This window comes from Chrysoperla carnea, chromosome 4 (assembly GCF_905475395.1).
Source record: "Chrysoperla carnea chromosome 4, inChrCarn1.1, whole genome shotgun sequence".
NCBI lineage: Eukaryota > Metazoa > Arthropoda > Insecta > Neuroptera > Chrysopidae > Chrysoperla > Chrysoperla carnea.
This window is the reverse complement of record NC_058340.1, coordinates 2559825-2585398: the sequence shown is the minus strand read 5'-3', so window position 1 is coordinate 2585398 and position 25574 is coordinate 2559825. Positions and strand designations below refer to the sequence as shown.

General features: G+C 29.0%; 1 protein-coding gene across 4 annotated transcripts in view; it reads right to left on the bottom strand.

Moving 5' to 3' along the window:
* LOC123298057 (protein pangolin, isoforms A/H/I/S) overlaps nt 1-25574 on the bottom strand; it is a 459540-nt gene that overhangs the window by 86134 nt on the left and 347832 nt on the right. For 2 of the 4 annotated variants that reach the window (XM_044879947.1, XM_044879948.1), the window contains exon 4: nt 4450-4678. In XM_044879947.1, the coding sequence (XP_044735882.1) occupies nt 4450-4678 (229 nt within the window). The remainder of the gene's footprint in view (nt 1-4449; nt 4679-25574) is intronic. The other 2 variants (XM_044879950.1, XM_044879951.1) reach the window with 1 other exon arrangement.

Here is a 25574-nt window from a genome sequence, read left to right as displayed (position 1 = left end):
TATAGGCATAAGAGAGAAACAGTTGTTTTCGAGATCCCTTTTAATCCCTCTCTTGCTGGGAGGGTCTTCCTAAACCCATAGCCTGCGTGTTCTTATAGTAAATATGGAATTCACAAACAATTCAAACCGAAATTTTTCGGGATTAATAAATAAGAAAAATCCGCATAATATAGTTTCTCTGAAAATATTTCAGTAATAACGTATGCTTGTTCCTTACACACCTAGGATGAAATATCAATCATATTTATAAGATAACCATTGATTTATCTAATTTTTCAATTCATGACCAATCACAGTTATTTAAAAATGTTTTCCTAAATTTAAAAAAAAATAAAATAAAATAGTTCTCTTAGAACATGTAGATAAATTTTAAATGCACAATAATATTTTCAAATAAAATAAAAATTTAATTCATCTGTCTCATAATAACTTCGTTTGAAATAAAATTGAAAAAAATAAAATAAAACGAACTTCACCTGTATATAGATTTATAATTTAAATACTAAACATGCAAATTAAAAACATTTATTCATTCAATACCCAACACCAACCAAGAACCACTGTCTTATATTATACCATTTAATTTAAATTAAAATATAAAAAAAAATTAATATAAATGAAAAATTTATAATAGGAATAAAATTACTTTTATATGTTAACTTTTATTACCTACTAAATATACGAATATATGACGTTCTATTCTATATACAGAGAGTTTTGAAATATCAAATTTTATATTGAAATTTTAAAAATTTATTTTAAGAAACATCATGTTTCAAGAAATAATAATTAAATAAACAAAAATTAAAATTATTAGTTAGGAAATTATTGATGTTAATAAATTGACTAGCAAAATAGGATTTTATATAAAAGTTAATTCGAGAAAATAACTTCAGAGAATTAAAAAATCAAAAGTATTTGAACAGCTTCATTTAATTTTCACAATAGCGTAATATTTAATCTCCCTGTAGTCTAATCTTAAATTTATCCTTAGAAATTTTATTTTCTCAACAAATAGAGATTTTAAAAAATAGGATTTAGTTAAAAATAAATAATAAAGAATCTTAATCTGTAAAAATATTCGGATTGTTTCTAGTGGAATATCCAAAAGCGATAAGCATTTAGTTTTAGTTTCCTGGCGCGCCTTCTGGGTCCAATGACTTTGATTCTTAAATGAAATTACGTATTTTTTCAACTTTTGATGGAATAGTTTTTTCTTAGAATTCAATTTTCGGTACCCGATTTCAAAAATTTTAAAAGCTTAAGGTAGTACTATCGGTAATAGACTTTGCATTCAGAATTTAATGAAACTTAGCAGTTCTCTGAAGGCCCCTAAAAATTTAACTGGTTAATTATGATATAATAATGGACAATTATGCCAAGTTTCATTAAATTCTGAATGCAAAGTCTATTACCGATAGTACTACCTTAAGACTGAAGACATATTAATGAAAAAATTTAAGTTAACAAATATTACTTATTTTTGGATAACAAATAAGAATCTGTTCAAGAAATATTCCCTCGGAAAATAAAATTATTTTCTTTTCTCACGACTTTAAGCAGATCGGAGTGGATTTTACCGGTTTTTGATATTCTAATCCGTTTAAAAAAATATTAACTGGAAATTTTTTTTAAATAACCGCGTAAATTTTGAATATGCATACAAAAAAAAAAATATTTTCCTGAGACTTGAAAAAAACTTCTAAAGAGAATTTTTCTGGCGTAATAAAAATATGATCGCACTTTCAATATTTCATAATCACTCTGTATATTATTAGACTTGTTCAGCAACTGTAATTTTTTATGGGTAAAATTCTGGTTAAGTATCCTTTGTATGTATTTTTCTTTTAATTAATTTATGTGTTTAATTATTTATATAATAAGCTTCAGATAATTATCCATTGAATAATAAAGATGAAACAAGTCTGGATGTTTAACTAAATAAATAAAATTTATATATACTGTAAATCAGACAAATTTCATTTGGAAAGGTGGAAATAAAGATAAGTCGGCTAAAATTGGATAACAGTAATTGATTTCTATGAAAAATTTAAAATATTTGATGGAAAAAGTGATTTTTATTTAAATGGATCGTGGACTTTTGGATCAGCTTGTAGATTTTTTTCCGAATTTATACAAGTAAAGTAATTCACCTCATGCATGACGTAATGAAGAAATAGCTGCGAAAAATTTTTCCCATTCTACTTTTCGAAAATTCAAATTTTGTGGATTAATTCGAATCTATCCATAGATTTACTATTGAATTTACTACTGATTCGAATCACATATGAGCCAATATAATACTGTTTTTATAAATCGTTAAGCGACTGAGATGGCATTAACAAGTGAAATTTACAAAATTTAAAAAACCCCCGGACAAATGTTTCGGGTATGGAACCTCTTGATATGTAAACTCGCACTTGAAGCATAGCTAGAAACACTCTCCTTAAATTACCGTTTTCCTGACAGCCTTCTCCAAACTGAGCTGATTTTAAAGATCATGGCCTATTTTTAGTTGTTTCGTTTACGGAACCCTAAACTCGCATTTGAAATATAGCTAAGAACACTCTCCATTAAATTACCTTTCATGTTAAACAAAAAAATCAAAATTGTTTCATCCGTTTTGGAGCTACGATGCCAAAGGCAGACAGACAGACAGACCAGACACACAGAGATGCACACATAGCGGTCAAATTTATAATACCCCTCTTTTTGATTTGTTTTGATTGAAATTAAGTACTTTTTAAGAAGCATTTTGTGGAAAATTTTATGTTATATCACTTTTGTGAAGTAATTGGATAAAGCAGCTTTTACTTCTGATTTGAATTTCGAGTGTTGAATGAAAAGGTATTTGAATAGAGAGAATTGAAAGTAGAAATCTACAGATATGATTATTATATATAACCAAATAAATCACATTTTTCAAAAGACTGCTCAAAAGTTTTTTTTTTTATTTAGCAGAGCGTTATTTACTAACTATAAGAAGTTGTTTTTAACAAATAAAAATGTGGCATTTTTCCGACGTAAAATATAACCTATAATATATTGAAACTATATATATACATAGGTATAATATTTCTAATCAATCATTGAAAAAAATAGCCCACTACTATTTTGATTGGTTTAGAAAAGAAAAATCAAACGTCTTTGTATAACATTTCCCACGTTAACAAAATACTTTTACTCCTCCCATCAAATACATACATTCATTTTTCACGCATGCGTTATCATATAACACTATCGTTAAATTTATAAACACAATCGAATTTATCAACATACTTCTAATACATTCTCACCCACATAAGAATTGGAAAATATTTTTGTTTTATTGTGATTATGATTAGTTTTAACCTGTACAGGTGTGGATGATGATTTTTAATTATTTTTTATTTTTAATTTCAATAAATTTAATTAAAAATAATTTTCAAATTGTTTTATTAACAGATGCTGAATAAGTCAAGTAAATAGAACGTAACAGGGACGGAAACTTATTATTAAAAAATGCAATAATTATAAAAATTAAGCGAATCGACCCACCACCAAACCAAATTGGGCTACTTACTCCACATGTGTTTATGAGAAAATAAATTAATCAAAAAATTATACCGGTTTGGTTCATATCAAAACCATTAAGCTTATTTTACTTTTTGAGATCTTTATTTTCTTAAGAGACAGTAGCGTTGCGTGGAGGGCAAGGGGGCAATAAAAAGTATTGTGCCCCGGGCACGAATTAAGCTCGCTACGCCACTGTTAAGAGAAGCAAAATTTTGTATTGAAATAATATCCTGAAATAAAAGTGTTCTCGGGTTCAAATTTATAATGGGATGTTTTTATTCATTCTTTTATTTTTCATTCTTAACTTTTCTTTGGAAACCGGATATGATTAGCAAAAATTGATTGCAAAATGACAAAAATTTGTAGAAAAGCTTTTAAGATTTTGTCACTTTTAGCCGATTGATAATTTTTTAATCCATGTAAAAAGTTATAGTGAATATCTCTTTTACTACACGAAGGAAAAATTTGAAATTTAGCAATTCTCAAAGCCGCGATTATTCTTAAACGTGGATTTTACGAACTTAGTGCTTTAAGACAAAATTTCGATATAATGAAAAATTTTCCTGGTCAGATGTACAAAACTTTCTCTGGAATGTTTCAGCAATCTTAATAGATAATAACTATTTGAAACTATTCGAATTCCCGCGAAAGATTCTATACACTTAAATATACGCTTATCCGGTTTTGAATATCCAAACCGGCAAGGGTGTGATCCAAATAAAATCAAATTATTTCAAAATGATCATAAAACACATGATTTAATTTTGAAAAAATAAAAATAAAATTAAATTTTGTGGAATAAGTATTCAAAAGTAGGTTTTATCTATGTTTCGATAATATAATTATCCTATAGAAGTAGTAAGTAGTTGCCCTAGGAAGCGGCGGGGGTGGTACCTGAGGCGGCTAGCAGCGCCGGGCCGATGCGCTTCCAATCGGCGTGGTTGACTGCGGCGGAGGGCCGCCAGTACTCACCCATGCCGGCGGCCTTCGTGTCCAATTGATAAGGTGGAATGCCCATATGTGCTGGTGGAGGTTGCGCAGCGAGATGTTCTCCATTATGACAGAAGAATGGTAATGCCGCCGCGCCTGGATGAGATCCTGGTCCCAAGCCCATTTTGCTGGCCTGTAACAAAATAAAAATAAAATAATTAGTACACAAATATAAGGTTTTTGAAATATACTAAATACAATTTTTCAAAAAAATATTTTTATTTATCTAGCCGTAAGAAAAAGAAATATGGAGATCCCATTTACAATATATTCTTTACCCACCAGTAAAATAAAAATTGTTAATGAATTCACCTAGGTTTTAGTAAACTAAAATTTTTTTCAATGGATTAACCTTAATAAATAGCCATAAATTTGAGAATATGCAGAAGAATTTTTATAATTTGTAATTTGTTTGTTTTTCAAAATTTTATGTTTTTTCATTTAAAAAAATGAATTGTGAAAGTGAGGTATCAGAAAAAGATAATAGATATAATTTAAAGTAAATACAAGGAAATTTCATGTTGTGTCATTATAAATATCCTGATCAAATCAAATTTAGGTAATGTACGAACATAGTGGGTTGACTAAATCAGGAAGTATGTCTTTTTTAAAATAGTATTACAATAATTCATACGGTAAAAACTAAGTAGCTATAAAATTCTTTAAGGATCAAACAAATATTTGGCTTCTAAAATTAATACATTAAAATTTCAGAAAAATATTTTGTAAAAAAAAAGTAATCGCTACATTTAAAATTTACGAAGATACGAAAGGGACATAATTCCTACCAGGTGTCCCATGACTCCTCGCGTTCTTTTTTAAATCGAAGAAATTATTACATTCTCTCGCTAGCCACTTGAAACTATCAGTAATTGATATAAGAGATTATGTATGTAGTTGATGTATGAGATTATATATGTACTAGGTTGATACTCACACGCTTCGCAGGACTTAAAAGTTAAGACCACCGCGTTATAACATTCCCCTTCATTGCTCCCACTTTACCCCCGCTTTTCACCCCCTTAGGGGTAGAATTTCGAAAAATTTTTTTATCGGATGTCTACGATCAGAGGTTTAGACTGTGCGTTAATCCGTCAGTCAGTCATTCAAGACAAAGACTTTTATATGTATAAAGAAGATGTGTAATATTTTTAAAAATATAATTGCAAACATATCAACAGAATTGAAATATGCAACTATTACGTGAGTAATTAAGTTACTTGATTACTTTACGATAATTCAGCTTTCATCATCATGAAAAAGTATACCTGCTTCAGAACCAAACACTACAAGTCATGCATGTTATGAAATGTTATGAAATGTTATGAAATATTTTACTTTTTCATAGTTGCCCAAAATAAAATTACACTTAATGTCAAGCATCAAGTTTAAATATATTGCTAGATGCGCAGTAACATTAGTTACAAGCACAGCGCATGCTCAACACACAAATAAAATTGTAAACAACAACAGTAACCTTTTTTGCGTAGATTAAAACATCTTGCATACACAACAATAAATTCGAGCTAAACGGTTCACTTTCCATCCAATAAATAACCTTTTCCAAATGTTCCACAATATTACTACTGTCACTTTGTCCATTTTCACTATAATCTTTCACATCATCATTTAACGGTTCCTCGATTTTAACATTAATCAATCGATCATGTATTTCATTCACCCACGCTAATAAATCATCATCACTAACTTCTAACCCTAAATCATGAGTCATCCATTGTAATTCTAATAACAAATTATTATCACCCTGAACATCCACTTCTGTTCCCTCAACACTAAATATTAATTTACGTTTTTTGGTACCGTTTAAGGATGGACACTCTGTAATATTAGTTTGTACTATCATCCAAGATCGTTGAAATGTTTCCGCTCGGATTTGTAACCATGCACGATGTGTTAATAAAAAAGCATCTTTTAAATTAAACTCTTGTAAATAATTACTAAAACTACTGTCATCTGCCTTAAAATTTAAATAATTCCGTAACAACATTGACGTAAATAAAGTTCGAAATTCCCATAGAACAATATTAAAATTATATTGATTTGGATCAACGATTAATTTCACTGAAACACGACTATTATTATCATAAGATGATTCTAATGATTGTACAAAATCCGAATCACTACAATAAAGTATTATTTTTGGATAAAGCATTGATACAACCGGTTCGAATTCTTTAAAAAACCACCATTTAAATAATTCCGATGTCACAGTACCATTTCCACCACCTGCATATACAACCGGTTGCGTCACCATATTGACATGTTTTAAACAATATGGCCGCCATTCTTTACCAGTAACTAATACACGCGTACGATGTGTTCCACTTTGATTTGCTGCCATTAAAACTGTTATAAATTCATTATCATTCTGATAATTTTTGTCTGGAAGACTTTTTAAATTAAATGTGTAACAATAAACGTAATAAGTTTGTTCTAAGGAATATTCCTCAGCGATTAATTCTGGTTTTGTATACTCGTTGATGGGTGGTGATGTTTCTTTATTTGTTGTACTCAAATCTATAGATTGACATTGTTCTGTTGTGGGTATAACAGATAGTGTCACCTCATTTTCAACTGTTTCTTCATTCGATGTTTCCTCAAGTTTAGGTTCTTCAACTTCAATAATTTCATTTTTATTAAAAATTCCATATAATTTTTGCCAACGTTGAATCCATGTTAAATTCAACTTCTCTCGTAAATTTTCCACACATTCAACTTTATCGACAATCGATCGTGCTTTAGTTAATAAATCTTCACATCGTAGAACAACTGTCACTTCCATATCCGCTTCCACAGAATCAACACGTTTCTTTTTCTGTTGATATTTTTGATACCATCGAAAAAGAATTCTTTCCAACATTTCTTCACTAATTTTCGTTGGTTGTTGCGTTGTTGCTTCTTCATTTGTGGTGCTTCCATTTTGATTATGATGATTTCTAAATGATTTTTTTAACCGTCTTTTTGATTTTGGACCCATAATAATAAAACAGTAGTATTGTCACATATGTGATTTATGCGCATGTGCATATGAACAATAGTATTGTGTAAGTTGTTACAATAAGCTTGTATTGCTTTCTAAACATTCGAACATCACTTGATTTGAGTGCAGCCATAATATAAGAGTAGTAGTCTTGGTCAACAACACTTTTATCCATGTTTCTTTTTTTTTAACACTTCACACCAAAAATAATTGTATTCCAAAACAGTGATTGAGTGAAGACACAGTGCTAGAGAATAACTAACTAGTTCTAATGATCCAAGTCCAGGTAGAAAATAAAAATAATAATAAACACATTAATGATGAATTTTGATGATAGAATCCCGGATGACATGACGTCTAGATACCGAATGCGAATGCGAATGAATGAAGTATTTAAATCAATATTAGCTGGCTGGTGTAGCTCGACTTCGGCTAGTTTGCATATGATGTTTATAATTGAGTATACATTTAGTATAACATATAAAATGAAATGGTTTTTGGGTAGAATAAATATTTAAAGGTAATAATAATAGTATATAGAATAGAACGTCGTAATGTTATCAGGATGACTCTTGTCTCACAACTAAACTTGTGTCGACTAAAAACGGGCGATGAATTCACCATCATCACCAGGCATACATAGCAGCAGTAATGTGCTTGCTTGATGTTGCCGACGACGATCACGGAACAAACGGGCGGTACAATATCAAAAGGATATATTCCTCTATAATATTGAATGAACATTTTGCTTTGGTGCGACAGAGAAGTACACCGACACACAACTCGTAACATCAAAGCGGGCTCGCAATTCTGACTGCATCAAAGCACCGCATCACCGCCGCTAAAGCTTTCTCCGCCGTTTATATATTTAATAATATGTAGGCATAGTAATATACCTATCTTTACAAGTTTACAACATACATATATAGGTTGATTCATAATTATTACATATCGAACATATCTGTTCTAACTGTTCATTTTTTTATTCAAAATGTTAACATTTTAAAACGAAGCTTTTTTAAGTTTTTGATGCATACTATTACTCTATTTTATTATAAAAATGAAAGCTTGAGAGGGTTTAAAACGTATACATCATATAGGACATCTATTTAATTTCCCGTTGTACGATTTCAAAAATTTGATTTACGTACTGCTCCTGTAGGCGATCTCCTAGAGGTCCTCCAAAAAAAAGGTGTCTGGCGATGAGCATCATACCTCTGGTTTGGATTAGCCAAAATGGAAAAACCTAGAAAATTTCTTTAGTCGATAGATGAATACAGGTATTAATCGAAGGAATAGTAAAAATTATGATTTTTGACAAAATAAGGACTTTCAAAGAAAAAGAATTCAAAGTGGTTTAAAATATCGACATAATTTTCAGAAATGTTATTCAATTCATGAATACCTGTGGAAAATATCTAAGAATATTGTGTAAAAATTCTAAACCGATCGGTCGATTCGTTTCGGATAAATCTTGCCCACCGACGCGTTTCAAGTTTCAAAAGATAAAATAAAATTCCATGGTTAATTATATATTTGACATATAACACTGTCCTCAAAGTTTTTAAGGACTTGTCGGACGAAAATTTGATAATTTTAACTCTTACGTTAGGAGGTCTAAGAGGAGTATTATTGCTCAACAAATCGTATACCTAATTAAGTGTCACCCTATATATGTATTTTGATATAAACTACAAAGTGAAAACGTTTTGAACGTTTTATAATGTACAAAGTGTACCTTTTACAAATTACATTCACCATCATATTATATTATTATTGATCAAGTGATGTTTATAATGTATAAATACAGAGTGACAGGAAAATATGGTGCAAATTTTGAAACTTATTTTTGTTGATTTCGCTTTAATTCTATTCACAAATCTTCTGTAGCAACAACTTAAGCAAAATATGATCGAATAATTAAAAAACGAAAAATGTAGACCCATAAAGTGAAAATTTTAATTTTTCCCAATCCCAGGAACCTTAGTTTAGTAGACGGTGGTAGATTGATCTTCACCCATTTGATAAACACATGAGATATACTTTTTATGAAATTTTATAGATTGATAAACACGCCTATGACAGAAATGTTGTCTATCCAAAAGTGATCATGATATTTTTAGTTAATTATAATCAATTTCTTTTCATATCTGTTTTTTTTTTTTTGAGGCCTGCGGGACCTATATTGAGGCCTATATTGAGTTCAAACGATGTTAATATAGGAGAAATAAAGATTCTGACATAAATAATCTTAAAGAAAAAGATAAACTACTTAATGCTATCGGATACAGAAAATTGAACTGCATAGTCAAGAGCGGGACACTCTCTCTCTATGTTTAAGCCGTTGTCTGTCCATTTTGTTGGTTGCAAATATATGCCAAAGTTGTCATAGGGGTGGTAATTCATAATCTTCTCTCACCAGGCTGAAATTTTGAAGGAATATTCTTTCAATAGTAAAAAGTACATGTAAATATGGTAGCATGTGTCTGCCTGACTAGTATATAAGTCATTACGATCAATGGGATCTTCGATTCTTCAGATCTTCCGGAAATATCGGTAAATAAGAAAGATGGAGGAAAGTATTAAGTATGAAAGATTTAGGATTTAAATTAAAAAATTTAGTCTACCTCACGAGGAACGAATACTCGCGGTTACAGTAGTTACCCAAACAGGATAGCCAATCTGGCATATATTATTTATTTCAAATGGACCGGACCTTTTAAATAATAGCAAATCAATAACAAAACTATTAACTATTTAGACTATTTATAATAAATTATAGTCTAGGTGATAATCGAAAAAAAAATCATTTGAAATATTGTGATATTTGCTATTTACAAGAGTACATCGCGAAACAAAAAGGTAGCGATGAACGTCCTTGTACTTTGCATGAAAAGAAATCTATCTTCTTTCATAGATGTGTGCCTATGCCCTCTCGCGAATATCTACCTTCCGGTTGGAAGCTGAATAGGTCCGTCGCTATATAACTGTTCATATTTCGCGATGGAGCTATGTTTCCTCGTTAATTGGAGTTACGAAATGAAATTTTGATGGTAAACGACAGATAACTCGAAATATTTAATTGATATTATATTTCTCGGCGCAGTCATCTCTCACCGATTTTTCCCGTGAATCTCCCGAACCATAATTAATTGATAGCCTAGCTCTAGTAATTTGAATTGAACGCACACTCAATAGAGTACATTGTATGACTATGACTATGTGGCATGTGCCATGTGTGAAACTAAGCAATAAAAACATTTTTGATGTGTGTTTATAAAACATAGCAGCGTTCTACACACGTGTGTTTGTAGTTATATATGTGTGTATGCATGTATTTGTAAACTTCAAAGTTTACAATAATGTTTACTATGTATAAACAGTACACCTACACCTATCTGTATACTAACTGTACTAACTCTATTTGGTTAAAGTTATGTATCATCTTTTTATTTTTGTTTCTAATATTTGTTTAAAATTTAAAATATAAAGAAAAACTTAAAACAAGTGAAAACAAACAATTGACTGAGTTAATTGTTGAAATACCATGCATAGTCAGTGTTGATTTCTTTATCACATTACACAAACAAACATGTGACACATACATAACTGATAATAAAGTATAGTACATATTATAAAATTTCCGCCTAATTGGCGCCCTCACGGGTAAACAGTGATGTTTACGAAAAAATGTTTCAAACAAAAGTTGTTTAATTTTTGATAAGGAACATTTTTTACATTTAAACTTTTGTTCTATCTCTAACGGTTTACAAGATGGGTCCTACGGACTCAAGACTCAATTGACCTATGATGCTCATTTACGAAATTGACCTCACTTTTTACGTCCTGAGTACGCTGTAAAAATTTCAGCTCGATATCTTTTTTCGTTTTTGAGTTATCGTGTCCACAGACGGACGGACGGACGGACAACCGGAAATGGACTAATTAGGTGATTTTATGAACACCTATGACAAATTTTTTTTCCTAGCATCATTATTTTTAAGCGTTACAAACTTGAGACTAAACTTAATATACTATGTATATTTCATATATACATGGTATAACAACCTAAAATAATGTCAACATATGATATAATTAGGGTCAATGATTCAAAGACAAAATTCAATATATGTAATAATAATAAAAATATATAATAATAATTGCTTTTTATTATCACAATTTGTTTTAATAATATTAACGAGTTTATTTTGTAATACATCATGTTTACTTCAATTATATGACAATTGTGGCACGGGAAATCCTTAACATATGATATACTGTAATCGCGATATTCGAGACACAATAAGCCTAAGGCTATTCCGAAAACTGGGATTGTATGGAAAAATTCATTATCTTAAATATTATTACCCTAGCAAGTTTTTTTCTGTCCTACCCTTACCTTCCTTATTCCTTTATCAAATTCCATGATACACCCTTCATTTTCAAGCTTATTATGTCTAGGTTTGACGAAAAATATAATCACGGTCTAAAAATGTACCGCTTAGGAAAAAAACATTAGACAAATAATTTGAACGAAAAAGTATCATAAATTTAAATAATAAGTTTATTAGGAAAACATGTTAGTTTTTACAGATGTTCGCCTAATACTCTAGACACATATATTACTATTTTTAATACATGTTCTCCTAATATTAATTTAAGAACTTTTGATTTTTTTTCACCCCTTTTCTACGAAATTTGTTTGTTTGTTGATTTTAGCTACGGGTACAGGGTAGCCACGGGTTATGGTAACTTGGGAGAGGAGCGAAATTGGGAGAACATGACATTAAAATAAACGAAGCTACTTTAACCAATCTCAATATTACGAATGATTTAATAATCTTGACACATAATGCTACAGACATGCAAGATAGATTGAATGACTTAAAGGCAAACATGACTAAGGCTGGCTTGCGTGTAAATCTCAGCAAGAGTAAAATTATGACAAATGGAAACAAAGACATATCCATACATAACCAACAACTCAAATATGTAGAAGAAAATGTGTGTCAGACAAAACGAGCAAAGAAATGAAACGTAGCTGCGTGGAAAAAATATTAGTCGCTCAAAATACCCATTTAGAATATACGTTGGCATCTAATGGATGAGATTCTCAACGGACAAAAAAGCTTGGAAACATGTTCTCAAATTATTACCTGTACGAAAAGATTAATTTCGGAGCATGTCGTATACCCAGAAATAGGTTCAGGCTCTTTTTATTATTATTATTAATGAACTTTGTGCCACTTGAGGTGCCCTTTCATAAAAATTTGTCTTTTACTCTTCATTCGTTCAAATTTTTTTAAACTCTATTTCATGAACTTCGGGTAGCCTATTTCCAGGGGCTTAGTGGGCAATTGTTCCTTTGCCACCCCTTAAATCCGCTCCTCATAAATAGTCAATAAGATTGACTTGCACTATGGATGTCATAATTTGATATAAACAATATTGACCATTTAAACATAAAACTGAGTATAGTTTTTGTTTACAATGTAAAAGAGACATATTGGACGATCAAAGACAAAACTTTATATTGTGTTTATACAAATAATGAATTGTTTTAATTTAAGTGAGTCTTGTTGTATGAAATAACTATCTATCTTATCAACATATAATTATAATTACGAGAAATAAATTCATTCAAATCATTAACACAAAACTATTTTTTGTTGAAAAATTTTATTTCAATTTGCTATCATATCAATTTTAATATACAAATTTTTAGACTATTAATTAAATTGTTAATACATTTAGTGACCACCCATGTTAAATAGAATGCAGTCAGTGTTTGCGTCTGCTATTTTGATGATATCAATGTAATTGAATATGGTTCAAGAAACTTTTTATTTGCCTTGCACGATAACGTGAAAATTGTATTCATTGAGAATTTAAACTGTCGATAAACACTGTATCAATATAATATTATGTGTCCGAATACGCGACAATAATTTGTTATAATTCACACCAAAATGTACCTTTAATCAACCCCCTCCCCACCAACTCGGAAAGAGTTGACTTTACAGTTAGTTGAGTAAGTATATTTGATTGAATCATTGAAATTCCTACAACCTGATTTCGTTATTAAGGGAAAGGGTTCAAGGACGTATTTTGAGGAAAAACAAAGCGAGATTATGTTGTGTGGTGAAATTGTGAATTATCCAAAATGAAAGATTAACGGTTAGTATATTATCATTGAATATTAAAAATATCATTTATGAGAAATATTTATCTTTGACAACAAGCGTGCAAACAGAATTTACAAAAAAAAGTTAATTTATATTTGTTACTAGCTGTGAACTACCCGCTTTGCTGGGCAACATTCCCACTTTCACCCCTCCCCCCATATTCCATAACCTTTTCTAGGTTACTATCTATCACCTAACTAAATTTCATCAAAATCCGTTCAGCCTTTTAGGCATGATAGAGCAAAACTCCCAGCAAAAACCATAAAAAAATCACTAACTCAATTCAGTTTTCTGCCTACTTCCTACCCCCTAAGTACGATGACGTGATCATTTTGATCTTATATTCGTTTTTAGGTAACCATCTATTACCTTACTAAATTTCATCAAAATCTGTTCAGCCGTTTAGACGTGAAAGAGCAAAAGTCCCAACAAAAACGACTAAAAATCACTAACTCAATTTAGTTATCTGCCTACTGCCTGCCCCCTAAGAACGATGGCGTGATTATTTATAGCCTATGACCATTTCTAGGTTATCATCTATCACCATACCAAATTTCATCAAAATCCGTTCAGCCGTTTAGGCGTGAAAGAGTAACAGACAGACAGACAGACAGACAGACAGACAGACAGACAGAGTTACTTTCGCATTTATAATATTAGTATGGATAAATATAATTGATAATATTTAATGAATTATGTCAATTAAAGAAAAAGACACGTTCTGTCTTTAATGATGTACATAGTTAAATTATAACACGTAAGCATTATTTAAAAAAATTTAAATTTGTTTGTTCAAGTTTGTTGAGTAGCTTAACTTAAAGTAGCTTAAGTATAATCTGTAATATAAGATTATTAATATTAAATACATGGTCATTCTAGAATTTATGAGATATAAGATTCTATTTATTCCATGTGCCTTAAAAAATATTATTCCAAAACAAGGTAAAATATCGATAATGGTAAATATCTTAAGGATACCATTAGACTCTAGAAATACACATTTATATTAAGACTAACGATATTCTTTGTTCTTTTGATTACATCATGACAACAGCACACACACATCAAATATCGAAACGCAAAATAATAAAGCAAGCAAGCATGTGTTTCATTCTACAGAGCATACGGGAGAGTCCTGAACCTTGAATCATCACTTAAATTTATATGTTTTTTATAAAATGGATAAAGTCTCTCTTTTGACACACATGATGTATTGTTTTGAGAATGAGCATATGTGACTGAAACATTAAAGCCCCTACAAATTTTACTTATAATTATTCTCTTCTTTGTAAGTCCAGTATCAGCCTCTACTACTTTTTACCCGACTGTAAAGGACTGGTTATGTTTTTCGCGTGTTTATATTTGTATGTAAATTTCTTTATAGCGACTTTAACAGCCAGGCCCCAATCTAGACTGACTAAAATCTTTCCAATAGTGGGCCTCCACTGTTATGTCGCTTTTTAAACTACTGGACTTGTTTCTTCCTTTTCAGATTTTATTATGCAATCGCGATTGTGGAAAAGTGGAAAAAATTACTGTACTATTAAATTCAGTAGAAGAAGAAATACTTGTGATCTATAGAGCCTGAAATATGTCATAACAAAATATACAACATTAAGCAGTGATTTATGTAGAATGAGTTAAAGTATAAAAGACAAAGGAGAATATTGTAAGTAAATATTTTAGCTTCTAGCTTGACTGGTCGTACTTCTCCAAGGTACAACAGATTACCCAATACATTTCGAAATACCTCAATATATATACACTAATAAATAAATAATAAAACATATATGATGTGGAAGGTAAAAGAGATAGATGTTAGAAATGTAGGATAAATAAGAAAAATATTTTGCAAGAAAACATTTTATCTGGTTAAAAAATATATAGGAACATCAAAGCAATGTGTGTCACCACAAATTTTACTTTGATCATTGATCATTTTTGATAATAAAGAAAAATGAACTAACTACTATTTATATATATAAGTATGTGTATATAATATAATATATTATATACCATGTGTGTTTGTACCATCTACGCATATACATATCTGTAGTATGACAGAATACATCCGTTTAGTAATGCATCTAAGCGAGAGGTATTATATGCATGTGTTGTAAGACTACAGATACGATACGACAGATCTTCTGTTGTATGCATGCAGAGAGTGGGAGTTTTGTTGCATTCTTACTAGTTATCTGTAACTAAGAAACTCCCACTCTCCAAGCGTCTTCCAACTAATGTTCAATAGATGTATATAATACCTCTCGCTTAGATGCATTACTAAACAGATGTATTTTGTCGTACTACAGATATGTATGTGCCTAGATGGTACAAACACACATGGTATATATATAACGTATATGTGTTATGTTATGGCTTTTAAACATATATTTTATAGGTAATGTTATTATTTTGCTATACAGGATGTTTTTGGTAACTTGACAAAAAAAGAAATCAGTTTTATAAAATAATATTTAAAAAAAGGTCTCTTACAAAAATTTACGAATTTAAGAGAGCTACTCCGTTTAAAACTGGCCATTTATTTTATCTTCAATTCAATTCAAGGTAAAAAAAAACAAGTGAAAACAAACAATTGACTGAGTTAATTCTTGAAATACCATGTATAGACAGTGTTGATTAATCTGTCACATTACATATTGGTCCCACACATATAACTGATATACCAATAATAGAATTTACGCATAATATGCGCTCTCACAGGTAAACAGTAATGTTTACGAAAAAATGTTTCAAACAAAAGTTGTTTAATTTTTAGAAGGAACATTTTTTGCAACTTTAGTTCTATCTCTAACGGTTTACAAGATGGGTCCTACGGACCCAAGACCCAATTGACCTATGTTACTCATTTGCGAACTCAACATCGGACGACAGACAGACAACTGAAAATAGATTTAATTTGCAAATTGAACTTTTTTTAGGAGCTATGAATAAAAATAACCAATGTGGCTCATTCTCGATTTAAAAGGAAGCTTTCTAAAATATGCCATAAAATTGCAATTCGTTTTTTTTTATATATATATATTTTTTTCTTATTATTAAAAGATCTAAGTTTTACGAACTCTATAATAAAACTAATTTATTTCGTATAATGTAGAATATAATGATACTAATTTTCGGAATACTTTGATTGGGCATAAACAGATTAATTCATACTAAAGAAATTTTTGGAGTTACTTATTAAATCTACTATCTTTGTGCTAATCGAAAATCGTGTAAATTGAAAATTCACTCAAGTCAATATAAATTATTATATCTATGGTAAATTTTTGTGAAATAAAATAAATAGTATAAAAATAATTTTTTTAAATAGGTATAATAAAATTAAAATAATTGTTTTAAATGAAAATGATTTGCTTTCAGCAGAAAAGCTTTATGTACCTGTATATAAATAGTAAATACAAATGCATTGTGAATTGATTACATTTATTAATTATTATAAATATAGATAATTAATATTAATAATAATAATTTGAACGAATTAATATTGCATACCATTTATTTAATTAGAATAAATTTTAAAAAAAATTACACACTCAATTATAATTAATAATAATAATAATATTAATATTATCACACCAATTTAATAAAATATACATCCATGCTCATATAGTTTATAATTTTTTATATCTATTTAGTATTTACGTAATTTAATTTATGCAATAAAATAAATAAACCAGACAAAAACATTAACTGTAACAATAGTTCAGTATGAGACGGTACTGTTCATATAATTTATTTTCTGACTCAAAGTAATTTTTGTTGTTAAACTTCGAAATCTTGTCATTTGAAGAAAATTCTATTAAGCGTATTGAATGTTACTAAAAATTTTGAACTATATTTGAAAGTACGTACTATTTATACCACCAACTCCTTTCTAGGTAAACTCAATTATCTTTTTCGTATCGTAATTTTGTATTACAAAGCAAGGTAAATCGCGCCTCGTATTCTAAATCGATAAATCGGTCTCATCCCGAAATTGGCCGTTTCATTTTGAAATAAAGTAAAAATACTTTCCTAGATTGGAATAAGTACAGCTAAATATTTGTATTTACAATAGAATGGGATTGAATTCAAAATATGAATTCATTGATACAAAATCAGTGAAGATAAATAAACAAAATTATTACTTCTATGAAAGAGATTGATTTTAGTTTAAAGTCATGCATTTTATTGATGAAAATAAAATTGTACTTTGTTTGTAAATAAGGCGAATAGGCGAATTAAAAGAACATATATCTTTTCGTTTGCTTTAAATATAGGCTTTGGTTACTACGAACACATACCTGTCATGTATAGCCAATGTGCGATTGTGCCAACTGCATGAAGATTGTTGTAACTAATTTATAATATATAACATATTTTTACACATATAGATAACAACTATGGGTAGCCCAATTGGTACAGCGGTAGACTTGAGACACTAAAATCAATAGTAATCCGGTTAAACCTAAATAAACTTAAATAAACCTAATAAACCTGCTCATGTGGTTGTGTTAATCAAATCACTATTTTGTTATAATATTTATAAGAGTTAGAACTAATCAAAAAAAGATTGTTTAAAACTATGTTGCATTTCAAAACAACAACATTTGAAATTTTGTAGACAGTATATTACTTCCATACAAACAACACGTGCACTTGTGTCAACTTCAACACTCAACCCCGTACGGTAGTTTTATCACATTCGTGGCTCCATTCACCATATTTGCTCTCACGATGAGGTTGAGACAACCTCATATCGATACATATTAAGAATTTTTTTTTCAGTGTACAAGTATACTTATTTAAAATTTTGTCTTTCAAATAATAAAATTTCAATTGAACAATTTTCCATAGGCCAGAACCGATTTATATTAAACTATATTACTAAACGACTACTACTGGTTTGAAAAATATTGTATTTTGAATTCATTAAATAAATCTGGGTGGTCCAAATCATATTCACTCATTCAAATATATAAATACAATTTTTTTTTATTCATAGGGCACATAAATTGAATACTAACAACATCTTTTTGGTACACACAGAAAAAAAAACTGTTTATAATGTAAAACAAATATTACTTGAGTATAAAAAAAATTTACAAAAAAAGATGCTGTGAAATACTCTCAAAATACTTCCATGTATAAAATAAATTTAGTCTTAAAAAATTGGAACAGCATGAAACAAGTAAACAATTTATGGTATGAACAGAACATTAACCCGAAAATACTGAATAGAGGCGTTATTGAAAAAGCCACATTTTTTATAAATATGGAACCCGGTTAATTTGCAATTGCACCATCAAATAAAAATTTATAAATAATATACTTTTTTTGTTATTATAATAAGACAAAACAAACTCAAGATTGTTTCTTTATTACAAAAGCAGATATTGGTAATATCTGTAACTAAATATTAATTAATTTTTCAAATATTATTGTTTTAAAATAAACATTTACTTATAAATATATGTTTTTTGACTGATACACGGAGGTCCAAAAATGTATTACTTAAATATATGTGTAATAGGTGTTTAGTAGTCACACTTGGTGAATTTAAAATAAGGTTCCCGTCATGATTTCAGAATAACCAAGGTCATATTTAAAATAATATTTAAAATAAATATGCCATTAAATACATGCCCGGTAACCTAGGACCCTCCAAATGGGAGGACTTTGCCCTGTTGTTACATTATCCTTAGGAGAAGGCCCGTCGGCTACTTGTAAACTTATAATACTTAATAATATTCCTTCAAGCCTTCGTCGAGTCTTGACAACTTACGTTTAGATAAGGAACAATTTTTACATTTAAACTTTTGTTCTATCTCTAACGATTTACAAGATGGGTCCTACGGACCCAAGACCCAATTGACATATGTTGCTCATTTACGAACTTGACCTCACTTTTTACGTCCTGAGTACGCTGTAAAAATTTCAGCTCGATATCTTTTTTCGTTTTTGAGTTATCGTGTCCACAGACGGTCGGACGGACGAACAACCAGAAATGGACTAATTAGGTGATTTTATGAAAACCTATGACAAAATTTGTTTCCTATCATCATTATTTTTAAGCGTTACAAACTTGGGACTGAACTTAATATACTATGTATATTTCATATATACATGGTATAATGATTCACATGTTCGGGTCTTTTCGTGTACTTAAGGTAGTTTGAATGTTTATTATTTTTTCCGCTAGAAGCTGTTCACGAATTTATCAGAAACATACACTATTTCTAAAGACCTATCCAATGGAGAAGTCTAAAATTGCCTTGACGCTCGAACTATCTTAAAAGTTTGCAATAGTTTGAGAAAGAAACAACAGATGGTAGCCAGAGGTATTTATCAATGGTGTATTATCAAAATTCAATAAGAATTAGTATAAAATAAAAAACAAAGATAATAAATAATTAAAATAAATAAAAAAAGAATGGAATTTAAATATGTATATATATAAAATAAAATAAAATAAAAATACGATGTTGACTAGAATGTAATTAAAGAAGTGATGATAATTTGTGTAATTATTTATAAATTCGTTTTGCCCATAACTTTAGTTACAGTAGTAAGTTAATAACTAACTAGTTATCAAATGTAAATGTTAGCACTTGGTGGACTAAACTCTATTCGACATACACGTATACACTTTACTTACACAGACAGTATACAGACGCTCTCAACAGTCAACTCTTTAAATGAGTATTTAAAAATGTTTTGGTATAATAATAATTTTATATGTGTTTTTTTTTTAGTTAAAAAACCGGTTTACATAAATATAAATAATACATATAACGAGCATAAACGTTAACTTTACGAAAAAAAAAAAAAATTTATTTCGTGACCCTTAATATCAATAAAACGTAATATGTTTGATTTGCACACTACATATATTTTTCAATTCTTGAAACTTAGTCCAGTAGCATAAACATTCAAATGACAAGTTTTTAGGTCCGTTGAACCTTTAGGAGAAATGTCTTCTCAAATAGATTTCTAATAACCCATAGTATTTGATCCTCCTGAAGTCAAACTTTTTGCTTGAATTGTTTGAATTTCAATTTAGTTGATATTTACGAAATTTTTATAAAAATTTTTTTTTGTAGAATATTTTCTAGCCAATCCCTATTCCTATCCCTATATATAATAAATGTGAAAGTAAGGATGTTTGTTTGTTTGTTTGTTTGTTACGCTTTCACGCAAAAACTTCCAAACTGATTTGAATGAAACCGTACAAGAATATAGCTCATACATCAGAATAACACATGAGCTATAATATATAAAGATATATTTAAAAAATTAAATTTAATCTGACATCTATGATTATCACTTTGAATCATAAATTGAAGATTTCTGTAAAAATTTAAAATAGTAAATGTCAAACAATTCACGGCCATCTTTTCTGAAATACTGTGCATATATTTTAGCTTTGTTAAGCAATCCCTGCGAGTGTTATGGAAGTAGGATAAGTGAGATCAAGAGAGGTGGAGGATATTCATCGGTGGTTTTTACTTTTAAGTCCAGTGAAGCGAGCGAGTATCACGCTAAATTATCCAAAGCGCAATAGTTCGTGTAACTTTATTTTAAGTGTAAGAACCACTACACTTGCCGATTGTAAAAATATTTGACGAGTTCTTTTGAGATCAAATTAAACCCTGGCCCGAAAAAGTCGACAAGTGAAAATAATATACTTTGATGAATCAAAATTAAAATCATATTTTTAAGAAACGAAGCTGTGGTGCAGGAAAGTGTTGATCTCATAAACAACCTTGAGTACAAGAACAAATAAATTTTTTTTTTCAGAATGGATAAAGATAATTGAGGAATGGATATATTTTCCCATGGATTTAAAAATATAATATCAGTGTATTCTCTGATATAAGAGTCGATTCTAAACATATGTTAATATTATGGATATATTTGAAATGTATCGATAATATAGATTTCTTATACAGAATTTTTGTTGAAATTCTTACATGGTATTTTATAATATGATAGGAATTATTATTGATAAGAATCAAAAAGACTGCCAGTCTAATAAGTTTTGTATATTGAAAAATATTTTATTACCGGGTTTTTTTTATAATGATTTTAAACAAAAAAATTTATACAGAATGATGTTGAAGTTGAATAATCCAATTTACTGCAGACAATTTATCAAAATCATGAATTAAGTCGAATATGAGATTTATTTCTGGTTAATCAGCTGCCATTGAGTCATACAACTCAAGTATGGCGCCATTATAAGGCATTCATAGAAATTTAATTAAATCTGAATTTGGTCCTGTCACAGAATATTCTTGTTTACTTTCGTAATATGAGATACAGCAAATGATCATCTGCAATTTGGCTACAAATCTGAGAGAGGCCATGATTTGAATATTCGTATTTTTATACCATGTATATATAAAATATGTATCAAGGTATACGAAGTTTAGTCCCAAGTTTGTAACGCTTAAAAATATATTGATGCTACGAAAAAAATTTTGGTATTGGTGATCATACAATCACCTAATTAGTCCATTTTCGGTTGTCTGTCCGTCTGTTTGACAGCACGATAACTCAAAAACGAAAAGATATTTCAAGCTGAATTTGACAGTGTGCTAAGGACGTAAAAACCAGGTCAATTAGATCTTGAGTCCGTATTACCCATCTTGTAAACCGTTGTAGCTAGAACAAAAATTTAAATGGAAAAAGTGTTCCTTATATTAAAATAAACAACTTTTGTTTAAAACATTTTTCCGTAAACGTCACTGTTTACCCGCCAGGGCGCCAATTAGGCGCAAATTGTATAGTATGTATTATTAATGGGGATATCAGTTATGTATGTGTGGTATGTATGTATGTGTAATGTGACAGCGTAATCAACACTGTCTATACATGGTTTTTCAACAATTAACTCAGTCAATTGTTTGTTTTCACTTGTTCGACATATACCATTTGAAAAATAAAAGTTATGTATATGTTTTAAATCGAGTGAGAGAAAATGGTCATAACGCTAATGCTGACGAGTTAAGTCGAAAAAAATCACTTTTTCTGTGAAGAGCTCACTAAATAAGTAATACAGTCAATTAAGGTCTACGAAAGGCTGGTGCCATAGAATGAATCAAGCGGGCTTCCGCGTAATCTTTCTTACTTGAGGTCAAAAAACTTTTTCATGGTAAAGGAACAAATGATTACGAAAAGATAATGTAGTGTTCTATAGCCTTCTGGTTGTTTTTTTTTTAACTTTAATTATCGTTATTTTTCGTAATAAGTTATAAAAACTTTAATTAACAATCGATTTTATTTATTTTTTTTTTTTTTGACAGAATGGCTGTTAATACAATTTTTATTATGAATAAAAAGACTAAAACATAAAATGATGAAATATACTAATGAATAAATTTTAATGGGGAATTTTTTTTTTTTTTTTGGATTTAAAAGTTAGCCTCTGTGAGATAAAATGCACATTTATTGAAAAACAGATTAAAACGCAGGATGGTTTTTTGTTTACTTTCAACGTTTTTGTATATTATGTTGGTTTATTATATTGTGTCAGTCAATTGAAATATAATAAAAATATTTAAAAAAAAGTTGTTAATATATAGTTTGGCACTGAATGGTAACGAAATATTTTTGCGAGTTAATTTTAACTCAATGGCAGTTTTCGGACTTTTAAATTAATACATTCAAACTAATTTATCAAAAACCATGAATTCCATTCACATATATTATAAAAAATTTAATATTCATATTAATTATAGAAAACAATAATTACCAAATCTATATATTATGTTGCATCAAAACTGAAAATATTAATCATTAACTTGAAATATCCGATGTCACTCATTTAAATAATTTTAAAGCTTCATTTATTTCAATATTTTAATAACTAAACTAAAAATTTTTTGATAGATAAAAGTGAAATTCTCTGAAGAGAAAAATTATCAAAAACGAAATTTGCCAAATTTTGATCATGTGCTGCCCTTCGTGTATTCCTACATACCGAAAAGGCAGGTGTATTTCTATACAAATTCCATATAAAACAAGTAAAAAAAAACAATTGACTGAGTTAATTGCTGAAATACAATGCAAAGACAGCGTTCAATGTTCAAACTTAATTTGCGCCCTCACGGGCAAACAGTGATGTTTACGAAAAAATGTTTCATACAAAAGTTGTTTATTTTTTTTTAAGGAATATTTGTACTACATTTAAACTTTTGTTCTATCTCCAACGGATCAGCTTGAAATCTTTTTTCGTTTTTATGTTATCGTATTGACGGACAGGCGGACGTACAACCGGAAACGACATGGAAAACTAAGGTGATTTTATGAACACCTATAGCAAAATTGTTCGTAGCATCAATATTTTTAAGCGTTACTTGAAACTAAATTTAGCATACCCTGATATATTTCATATATAAATGGTATAATTACAAATCACAACGAACGATTTTACGAATTACAATATTTTTACGTCACACCTATATTATGTCTGACTTGCTCAAAAAACTTTTTAAATAACTTCGCCCAAAATAGTTCGAAATCGATCAAACAAATTTCAATAACTGGGCACCTTAACAGATATTTATATTGATTTAGGCCATATAATGAAGACATGCAAATAGAAAAATTTGTTTTTTTTCAACGGATTTCTTTTAGTAAATATCATAAATTAAAAATCAATATTTAGTTTCATCATCACTACTGAAAATGTTAAATATTTTCATTATTTCTCTCATTTATTAACAATTAAAAAAGAAACATGTTTTAAATAAAAGTAAATAAATAAAATTAAAAAAAAAATTACATAAAAAAAAAACAAATAATAAATATATGTTGACCAACATAAATTATACAAATAAATTGATTGAAAAAGATTCCTAAACAAAAAACTAAAGTCGGCACCAGATCAAACATATTCTTAATAATTATTTATTAATAAATTATTATTTTAATAGATATTTTGGGACACATATTTAGTTGCTCAAATTACTACTAAAAATGTTAAATTATCGAGAAAAAAAACAATAAAGTCTAGAACGTCTATTATATTTAACAAAATATTTGTTTAAACATGGGAAACCCGTTGAAAAAATAGAGCACATTTTTATTTTAATATTGTATTTCTCAAAAGTATCAGAGCAAATTTGCACAGTTTTATCATGCATGGTACTAAACAACATATGACTTGCTCAATTTAGTATTAATACTTAATGTGATAGCAACTTTAACAAGCGCTTCAGTTTTCCAACCTATTACTAAAAATATGAAAGTACCTCTGTTGTCTGCTACGTTTTCGCATTTGAACGGTTGAACCACGGAAAAGGGAACCTTGGGAAAAGACATATAGACATAAAATAAGAGAGTTAAATAGGAGATGAAAGTATGTATATGTCATAATATATTAATTATAATATTTTGTTTAGTTTCTTTTAGTATTCATAGATCGCTCTGCGTGTATTGGATCAAAACTTTGATAACAGTTTCGTATAGTATGAATAGATGTCGTTATGCATGTACATTTTTAAATAAAAATGAAAGAATGTACACATGTCAGTCGGTTGTGCTGATGAAATTTTTTCCGGAACTTAAATTTAAGACCTAACACCTTATTTGCTTAATAAAGTTATCGATATAGTCTTTGAAGTCCATATTCACCGACCAGCAGAGTTTTTCTGAAGTATCTTAACAGAGGCAGAGAATATTTCAGAAAAATATCAATATATAAAAATGAATTTTATTATTTAATCATAAATGTTAAAATTCTATGGTTCAAGTTTTATTTAATTATTTAAAAAATTATTATTTTTAATTAATATAATGTCCAGAATATTTATGTTTATTTTGTTATTAGCATT